This window comes from Triticum aestivum, chromosome 4D (assembly GCF_018294505.1).
Source record: "Triticum aestivum cultivar Chinese Spring chromosome 4D, IWGSC CS RefSeq v2.1, whole genome shotgun sequence".
Lineage (NCBI taxonomy): Eukaryota > Viridiplantae > Streptophyta > Magnoliopsida > Poales > Poaceae > Triticum > Triticum aestivum.
Window position 1 is genome coordinate 65,553,250 of NC_057805.1, and position 10,565 is coordinate 65,563,814.

The 10,565-nt window shown below is 52.6% G+C and overlaps 1 protein-coding gene across 1 annotated transcript in view; it reads right to left on the reverse strand.

Moving 5' to 3' along the window:
* Positions 1-4,992: 4,992 nt before the first annotated feature.
* Positions 4,993-10,565, reverse strand: part of LOC123096682 (uncharacterized) — an 8,528-nt gene continuing 2,955 nt past the window's right edge. The window contains exons 3-5 of the mRNA XM_044518434.1: positions 8,791-9,332; positions 6,945-7,111; positions 4,993-5,871 (exon numbers count right to left, since the gene is read on the reverse strand). Of these exons, the coding sequence (XP_044374369.1) occupies positions 4,993-5,871; positions 6,945-7,111; positions 8,791-9,332 (1,588 nt within the window). The remainder of the gene's footprint in view (positions 5,872-6,944; positions 7,112-8,790; positions 9,333-10,565) is intronic.

The following is a 10,565-nucleotide window of genomic DNA, read 5'->3' on the forward strand; positions in this document are numbered from 1 at the left end:
GAGACGTTCATCGCACGGTCTCCCCCACGCTTGGGCAGAACCTCACGCTCCACCTTGATCTAGTAACCTTCATGATTGAACCACACTTCCACAAATCCATTCAGTTTCTCCGGAGCCTTGCAAGCTAACTTCATCCTCACAGGCCCCAACCTGATGAGGGACATTTCATCCACCACAATCAGGCGACCTAGCATCCGGAACCCTTCCTTGATGCGGTCCTCACGCCTGTGTTTCTTTGGAATGCCGTGCAACCGAACCCAAGACTCTGGCATGACCATCGGCTGCACCTCCTCGTGTAGCATATCCCGGACCGAGGCCGTGATGTCGTTGATCGACAGAAAAAGTTTGCCACTAGTTTTTGCCATGTGAAGAAGATCTGTTGAAGGAAAGACCACCAAGAAATCATTGTCGCCCACCTGAGTCACTTGACAATCCCAAGATCCGGTCACCATGTGTTGCAGCTCCTGCTTGAGGATGCGGAGATTGAGCCTCCCTGGCTCAGCAGATAGGATGGCCGCATTCTCAATCCGAGCGTCCACTGGCAGCTCGCCCTCGGCCTCCTCGTCAAACTCCAAGCAGAAGAAACCCTCGCCGGAGATGGCGCTCCCCATGATCTGTAATTGCAGCTGTCGACCCCTCGTCGGGCAGTGCGCAGACGCATGGCCCTCCTCCTTACACAGCACACAAAGGGGTGGGAACTTGCACTTGGACTGGTAGTGCCCGAGGCGTCCGCAATTGAAGCACTCCACGTCGGGCACCTCTTCCACCGGAATGGGTTCCTCCGCCGTGCCCTTGGAGGAGGAGGGAAAAGCTACCGCTAATGGATCTGCATCCGCCCGCGGCTTCTTGGCCATCGGGTCACCATGGCCCCCACCACAGTATGGATGCGCCTCCGGCTTCCTCTCGAGCTCACGCCGTCGCTAGTTGACCTTCTTCTTCTTTCTTTCTTTCCTGCTGCTGATTCCACCACGGGGGAGGAGGACCCCAATCCCCCTCGCGCCCGCCCTGGTCACGGGATCCGCCGCACTCGTCCCTGACCTCCCGACCATCCGCACGCTCCCGCATCGCACGCTTTGCCTTGTCGCGCAGCTCGCGCTCTCTGCGCCGCTCCGCCTCCGGATCTGAGACCTCCATGGGGCGCTTGTCCGCGCACCGATCTCCCATCACCACCGTCGCGAAGGATTTGTGGAGAGGGGGAGGAGGGAGTGAGATCTGGAGGGTGCGGGCGGAGTGAGCGAGGTGCCGCACCTCACTTGCAGTGGCTGGAAACCCTAAACTAGGGTCCAGACAGCCGCGTCTCAACCATATATAGCCAGAGACCGGGCACGAGGCAGGTCGTGGCGTCCTGGGCCTTGGGGGCCCATGAGGTAACGCAACCAGGTCCAACCTCGGCCCCGTCCCGACAGACACGCCCGACCCAAGCCCAGAGGAGCCAACCGGCCCAGGCCCAATAGAACACGGCCCGACCGAACCAGCCCTAGGCACCAGTGGGGACCGCGGTCTTGTCCGACCACCCGCCGCCGCCGCCGGCGCGGGGGACGAAGGGGCCGGCAGGCACGGCCAGTCCTCCCTGGACGGCACTGCCCTGTCCACCACCAGGCTCGCCGCCGCCATGGATCTGTTGTGCCGAGCCGCGGCTGACGCTTCCACCTCGCTTGCGGCCGCGCACCGCACCGTCGAAGGTTGCCAAATGCGCAGAGCCGTGGCCCTGGAGCCGCGCCCTCCCGGCGCAAAGCGCCGCCCTCGATCCGTGCCCAGGCCACGCGCGTCCGCCGCGAAGGCCACAAAGTCGCCGATCGACGGACCCGCCGGCACCACATGCATCTGCACCACGAGATCTTCCCCATCTTCTTCATCTTCAGATTCCGCCGCCGATAACGCCCAAAAGCGATTGCGGCTCCACATGAATTATCATGTGGAGGAGGTGTTTCAAGTTACACCACATGAATTATCATTAGATTAAGGTTCCACCTCCACCTCTGCCGCCAGCCACCTCGCAGCCCAGCACCGTTGTGCCGGGAGTACCATTCCTTTGCGAAGCCGAGCCGCCCGCTCATGAGGAGCATTAGGAAGTTGAATGGCCCTGCCATCGCCGACGCTGCATTGGTTATCCCCGACAATACCCTTCGAGGGAAGAGAGGGGATTGAAGAAGGTAGTTGGCAATGGCTAGATTAAGCTCCAGGGCCGCCGCGAGGAGCGGCATATAAGACACACGTTTTGCTTCACATTCGAAGCACTTGTTATTGTGATCTTATACCAACTAATGTATTTGAATTAATTGTTGTCCAAGTCTCGGCAACACATAGGATTAATGTTTTTTTGTGGTACCTGTGTGTGTGGTGGTGGGGTTTTAGAACGAAGAAGCTCGACGCGTCCGGCTTTAACTTAATAAAGCCCACAACAGGCAGAGTACACACGAATAAAGTCTTACAGCACGTCCAGGACCCTCAAAAGGACAAGCGGGGCAAGGGCAGTAGGTTTAGGATTACACGCCGCTAACGGCTAAACCAGAGCACGCAGGCTCGCAGTAACGGTTCCAAAAGGTGCCACCATAACCTACGGTTGCGGCGTAGGAGCTCTTGCCAAAGTGTAGACTTGACGTAGACGGGCCAGAGCGAGCTGCAGAGGATCAGCGTCTTGGCGCCTTCCCTGCGGCGCCCACTGCAGCAAAAAGATAACACATTTGTATATAACATCAGCGGGATGGGAGGGGAAAACGCCCTCTATGGTAAGTTTGTTCCTAATGCGCCAAAGTGCCCAAAGTAATGCCCCCACACAGCACCACAGGACACGTCTAGCGGTACCCGAGACCGACGACAGGATAGTGCACAGCTCAGCACATGTCCTAGGATCCCAATCCCGGTCAGCGACCTCACGAACAGCACTCCACGCAAATCGGGCCAAGTGACATTGGAAGAACACGTGGTTAGCGGTTTCGGGCGCCCCGCACACCGCGCACGACCCGTTGGACGGCCCGTTGCGTTTGGCGATGTTCACCGAAGTGGGCAGCTTGTCACAACACAGTTGCCAGAAGAAGACCTTGATTTTGAGGGGAAGCCTTGCCTTCCAAAGCCCAGACGCAACTTGCTGGTGAGTGCCCCTAGCTAGGGCTCGGTAAAGGGAGTTTACAGAGAACTTGCCAGAGGCGTTGAGGCGCCACGACACCACGTCCGGGCCCTGGGTTAGCACGACGCCCTCAAGGATAGACAACAAGTTTCCCAAACTTGCCGTCTCCGGGCCAGTGAGTTCCCGACGAAACCGAAGCACTGGCGGGGACTCGGCCAAAACTTGAGCCATGAAGATGCGGGGATCAAGCGCAATACTAAACAACTGCCTAAATCTGGACCAGAGAGGTTGGTCGCCAATCCATATGTCTGTCCAGAATCGCGTTGAGCATCCATCCATAACCTGAAACTTAGCCCCCATGGCGAAGATTGGTTTAAGCTCTTGGATGGAGTTCCAAAATGGAGATCCCCGACCAGAAGCTGCAAAGAAGTTGCCGGACGGGAAGTATTTGGCTTTGAGAAGGTCCACCCAAAGCCCAGTTTCTCCCTGGGACAGCTTCCAAATCCATTTGCACATTAATGCAACGTTCATCAGCCTGGAATTCATCACTGCCAGCCCCCCTGGGACTTGGGACGGCACACGGCCGTCCACTTGACTAGGTGGTACTTCCATTTGGGGCTAGCTCCTTCCCAGAAGAAGCGAGACCACGGAGTGTCTAACTTGGAATGCACTCCTTCTGCAAGCAGAAACAAACCCATGGAAAACATGGGGAGCGAGGAGAGACTAGAGTTTGTGAGAATAAGCCTTGCGACATAAATCTCCCTCTCCACGGCCCCACCCGTCCGGCCACCGTGTTGCAGAGGGGGGCCCAGTCCAGGATGGTGGGAGCCCGATCCCCAATCGGAAGCCCCAGGTACAGAAATGGAAGACTGCCCAATTTGCAGTTGAGCAACTCTGCCACGTCTTGACTCTCGTCTGGCCCCATCCCCATGGAAACCACTTCACATTTGTGGAAGTTGATTTTTAGGCCGGACATGAGTTCGAAGCTCAGCAGGATAGCCTTGACCGTACCGATGCTATGTCTGTCAGGCTCGAGCTGTAGCAGCGTATCGTCTGCATACTGTAGGTGGGAAACCCCTCCCGGAACCAGCTGGTTAGCCACCCCCTTAAGGTGACCAGCTTGGGACCGGGATTACATTTGATAGGCAAACTTGAACCATATTTTACAAAATTTCCCTATACTTTTGAAATAGATCATGGCAAATACCAAGATTGTGCAAAATTCCCGAGAAATTATATACTTGTTCAACATTACGATAGTAGATCCACAAGTAAAAAAATGTATAAGATATTACGAATTATTCATGATACAAGTAAGTTCTCATCCTGAGCTAAAAACAGATAATGCCCCACGCGTTGCTGCCGAATCTTTGCTAAAAGATATGAATAAAAGTTACCAAAAAACATCTAAAACTAATGGGTAGAAAATGTAAGCTTAAAAAGAATAAAAAATACCAAGGACATAAAAGAGAAAAAAATTTGCATTTAAATGAATGTCATTTATAATAAAAATATAAAGGGTGTACTACATATGTATGTTGCAATCGCCCACCACTTATACTAATAATACAAAAATATAATGCAAAGAATAACTTATGACTAACATGCATGAATTAATGATGTGGCGCACTGCATGCACAGAAATGCAAAAACTGTGTAATTTATGACTTGCATGCACGCCTTGTTTATGTGGCATGGTTGCATGTCTAGTAAAAATAGATAATGAGTTATAGCTATTTATATATAGAAATTAAAGATGCATAAGCCTTCAAAACATGGAACTGCTAGTTGACGGGGTGGAAGATAAATCGGTATTTTGGAAGAACAGTCATCATGCTGTTAGCCTATTCCTCTGTTGTCGATGCTGGTTCAACAGTGGTTCCCGACAACTAGTCTCCTCTAGCCGAGGTACCAACATGAGGCAATCACGGCTCACTAATTTTCATCCTATAGGGTTGTCCAATCCGCACCTGGCTTTCTCTGCCACTGCTAGGGTCCACGACATGCCCTGCGAAGATGATTGCACCTGAAGCCTCTTCGACTATGAAATAAGCGAAAGGATGGTCGGCGAGGAAGTCGACCTTCGGCAGCAGCATCGGACATCCAAGAAGCCCGCGGTTCCTGGTGGCAGCAGCAGCTTCGGTCCCTTGCTCGTTTACCTCAATGGTAGCCTTATGGAAAATGTCATTCACGAGCAGAGGCAAGCCGGAGCCGTGGTCTTCCACCATGTCCAACAGGTCAGCACCCATGTCGAATGGCAACAGGAGCCCCAGGTGTTTGAGAGTTTGGGTGACATCGATCTGGGAAGAAAGCTTGAACTTGGGAACCCCGAATTCGCCGACCCTGACCTGTCTCGTCGGCAAGTGCTCGTGCAGGAAGGTCGGGCAGGAGGTTATCTCCTCAACGAGGCCTTGGAGGCCATCGTACGCATCCGGAAGGAAGATGCACATCGAGCACTGAGGCGTGGGTGTTTCTGCGTTGGCCGGCACATGGTATCGTGGCATCTTGTACGGCAGCCTGAGGACCTTGAACCCGTCGTACACGCCGATGAAGTGACGGGTGGAGTTGCACATGAAGTGCTTATCGACGGTGGTTTCATTGAGCCTTTGGAACGGCCTTTTCATGGTCTTCCTCTTGTTGAACGGGTGCACCCATTTGCCTTTGAAGTATATGGCGTTTGCGAGCACGACGTATGTCTCCGGGCCAAAGAATCCCGGCGTAACGACGTCCCTGATACGGTTTTTAGGACGTGTTTGGTTCCAGTTTGTAACAGTAGTCGCATTGCATACCCTTCTCAACCTAGCCTGGTTGAGGAAAAACAGGCCCTAATACGCCATATGCAACTTGTTTGGTTGCCTGCATCCCTAGTCCCTGCATTAGGTAATACGTAAGTGTACTTTGTTTGGTTGGCTGCATTGGCCCTAGCGGGACATGAACACGGCGTTTGGTTGCATACGGCGTACATGTTGTGCTTACCTTGTACCCTTGTTGGTGAGCTTACCCACACCTAGCACACCAACGCCACAACACAGCAATGGTGATGAACTGGGCGAAGATGATGAAGTTCTTCAGCTTCAGGCTGAACTGACGATCCACCTTAGTAGCTTCCACTTTGACAGCTCCAACCTTGGCACTGTCGACACTGCTGCCTCCGTGCTTTCACACCCAGGCAGAGTAAGCTTGTTCTGCTGTCTGCCTAGTCTTGAACCCTCTATAGTTGCTGTTGCTATACGATGCCATTTGTGCATTTGCTTCTTCCCATGAACTATAAACCCCTGGAAGCTCACCGATGAACACGGCATACCACTTGCCCCAGCAATGCACAAGAGCAAGAGTTGAAGCAGCAAATCAATGGAGCACAAGTAGCACACAACGAACAATGGAGCAGAAGAGAAGTAAAGCATGCATGATCATACGGCATAGCAAGTTCAACCTAGCACTACCTTGGTGTTAACCTACCACCACATCCAAAAGAGGGTGTCGTCCTACCACCGCACGTTCACCATCAGTGTGAGGGGTTAGTATATACCACCTCACCAAAATGTACAGACCATCAAATAGTTCTTGAGCCCTAGCTACACAAAATGTACGTCGTCATCGTCATCGCCGTCGTCGTCGCCACCGCCGCTGTCGGGGATCATGCACGCTCACAGGCAGCACTACTCTAGTAGTAGTGCTTGCTCAGCCAGCTCCTGAGCCACAGCACCCTGTGAGCGTCGGCCATGGCAACGAACCCAACACCCTGGGCCTTGTTGTCAAGCAGGTGGCTGAGAGCTGCCATGAGAGCCTCGTCACTGAATCCACCCTGGGTCATGACAGCGCCATACAGGTCAGGGTGGACGTCGAGGGGCTTGCACTCCCTGATGGCTGTTGCCACCTCCTTCACCGCCTCAGTCATGCTGCAAAAGACATTGATCTGCTCCTCCATCAAGCCTCCTTTCTTCCTCTTCCTATCATGGACGGGGTCAAATGGCTTGTTGAAGGGCTTCGCAGCGGGCTTGTCAGGGCCATCAATATCCTCGACGTCCGGTGTCCCAGGGAAGTCTGGCATGGGAGAACCAAGAGGCTCACCCGAGCCCATGGCATGCTTCCCAGTTGCCAGCCCGAAGGAGAAGATGTGCTGCATCTGGTTGTAGTTCTGGATGGGTGTGTAGAGGAACTCAGCGTCCCTTGGGTGGTCCTAAGAATGAAACACAAGTGTTGTTAGTTGCAATTAGGAGTAGGCAATGGTGGACAGTATGAAAAGGAAGAGGGCTATGAGCTAACCGCGACATGGCGGCATAGTGCTCTGCCTCCAGAACTATGGAGCAAGTGTTCTCATCCCATGAGGCGCCGCTAAGGTCTCTCAGCTTGGACACTTGGATCCACCGACTTCTCCACTTCCTCAGGTGGTTGTACACCTGGGTGGCAGACACCTCTTGCCCACAGAATTCGAACACCTGCTTCGCAACGGTGTTCAAGTGCACCTCCTTGAAGCCCTTGTCAGTCCTAACCCCACTAGAGATGAGCTCACACATCTTGTTCAGCACGAACGTGGACATGAACGGCTGCCACTTCATGTTGTTCGACCTACCATCATTCTTTGCCTTTGCTGCTGCTAGCTTGATTGCAGCGGCAGCAGCAGGAGTTAGCTCAACGAGCACTACTGGCACATAGAGGGAATCGGACTCGAACACCTCTGAATCAGGTGCCATCTGGGCCATAGGCTGCGAGTCCTCGACAAACGATGGAGCAAACTGCCTGTCGGACACGACAAGGGCCTGACTAAGATCTTGCGTCTGCGTGGTCATGTCCTACAATCGTAGCACGCATTGACAGTGAGCATAGCACACAACATACCGGACAATCCATGAAAGCAGGAGCATACATGTACATAGTTCATCACTATCATAGCAAGCACATGCTTCATCACTACCATACTAAGCATATCAGACAATCTATGAGCAGGAACATACATCTACAACAAACAACATGCTACAAATGGACCACCAATAGCTACAAATCATAGATCTAAGCATGATTCAACACAAGCACAAGGTTCAACTTCAAACTCTACTACTAATCTAGCCTACCACATGCTTGAACATCTACCCCTACCACAAATTGCAACCACAGCATAGCAACCCACCATATCAGCTCACAGATCAGACCACTAATCAACCATGCATCTAGATCAAACCCTAGCTGCAGCTCAGATCTAGCTAGAAGGAACAGAGAGAAAGGGGGGTTGAACTCACAGAGGCCATGGCTGCAGCTTGAGGACGAGGGGGGACGGTGGTGGAAGATGAATGCCGGCCGGTGAAGGAGCTCCGACGCCGTGGACCGCCGGCCGATGAAGATGCGCCGCTTACCTGCTTGTCGGTGCCGATGCGCGTCGGCGGGAAAGCGCGAACGGAGGAAGAATGGTGGCGGGAGTTGGGGCGGTGAGGGAGGGGCTAAATAGGGGTGGAGCGGCGGGAGGTGAGCCGAAATCCTCCCGCCGATTTTTCGGCGACGCGGGCGAGCTCGCGCCATCTCCCCTGCTCGCACGAGGGGAGAAGCGCGTCGCCCTCCCCTGCCTCTCCCGAGCCAGGCTCGCGAGCTACTGCCGATTCGTGCGTTTCCCCTGGGCCTGGCCTGGACGTGCTTTAAGTTTTGTGCGATGCGGGCCGCACAGTGAATGCAGGAAACCAAACGGGCCAAATTCTTCCCGCCCGGGTCAGGCTGGGCCTAATGCGGGCAACCAAACACGCCCTTAGTGACCCGCGCGACCCAGGCGTTGATCTCCTTGGCTGCTTTCCCCGCGTTTCCCCGGAAGTCCAGGGCGTGTGACTCCGCCTTGTACTTGCTGACGACGGTCTCATGGTACGCCGTCCTCAGCGGCCGCGCCATGTCATTCCACACGCCGCACGCGGAGGCCACTCTCGGCCCGCCATAGTCCGACAGGTCCTCTAGCGCGTCCTCAGCCACGTGTGAGATGTGATCCTCGAGCTCGTCGCGGGAACGGGCGCCAACGAGGCGGAGGATCTCATCTAGGGTTTCCCCTCGGGCGCTCAGCGCCAGCAGCGCGACCGCGGCATAGATGGAAAGGGGCGAGAAGACCAGGTTGATGCACGGGCTCGCGCCGGTGAGGCGCTTGGTGAGTCGCGCGGCAAGTTCCGCCAGGCCGGAGCCGGGCGGCCGCGGCTTCTTGCTTGACGACCCGGCTTGGAATCCCCCCGTCATCGCAGCCCCCGCAGAAAACAAAGATCGATCCTCTTTTTCCCGGATCCGGCTTGCCTGCTCCCTTCCCATGCTCCCATCCGTGCTCCCACTTCATCCTACGATTGTCTTTTTTTTCCTTTCTAATCCAATCATCTCCCCCCTGATTTTAAGGGGGTGGGGTCGGGCCTTATTTTGTTCCAATCAAATCAAGCCACGTACGAGGGAGCACGGATGGGCACACGCGTGGGGAGCAGGCAAGTCTCCTCCCTTTTTTCCCTTGAAAACTAGAAGGTTTCTCGACCCAAGCTAGCTAAGCCTTTTTTGTTTGAACTGATAAAGCCTTATATACTTGATTTGCATATATAGGAGTATATTGCATGGACGGTTTCAGTATGCCGATTTGGGCCCAGCAGATCTCCATTTAAAAAAAAAATTAAAATCGTAGTACAAAATAAATAACTACGTGCTTTACGTTACAATGTCACACATGTTATTCAGGACAAACCAAGGGTCGAGGCATGTGCACCGCCGATGTTTCATATATATGAGTGGTTGTTTATGCGTTTGGAAAAAGAACATAAATGTGTATCCATTTTATCATTTGAATTTGTATTTATCACTGATCATCCAATGTACTTTTTTGGACGTATACATATAACGTGAACGTGCACGCGTTTGGATGTCAGCACGATGGCTGCAGACGGTGAAGTCATCCCATTGTTCTGTCGATTTGAAGCTTTCAAAACGATTTGAAGCTTTAAACTTCTTTGAAAACGTTCGCCAAATCATGTAAGTGTGGAATCTAGTTTCAAAGCTCTCGTCGATACGAAGTCAACGGTGAAACAAATTGAGAAATGAAAATTACGACTTAGGCTATTAAACATTTTAGATTACCAAACTATGCATTTGAAGTCATATAAATTTATCACGAGCAGATCTAAGCCTAGTCACTACCCTGGTCAGGTCAAGCAAAACAGATGGGACGGTGAATAATAACATCCAATATGTTAGCAGCACTAGTCAGATTGTTCGTGTGTTGCAACGGGACATACATATTCTAGTACAAAAATGGTTTCCGACATATACATTGCACCTACCATATTCTAGATTTTGGTAAGATTTAATTTGATTTGAGTATGGGTAGGAAAGGCAAGGAATATTTTGATTTAGTTGAGATTTGATAAGATTTGATTTGGGTATGGGAAGAGAAGGAAAGTTTTAATTTAGTTGATATTTTACCAAGGTTTTATTTCATTTCATTGGATTAATGCAAGACATGATTTGCAGAACATGGTTTCCAAGCAAAGTACCAATT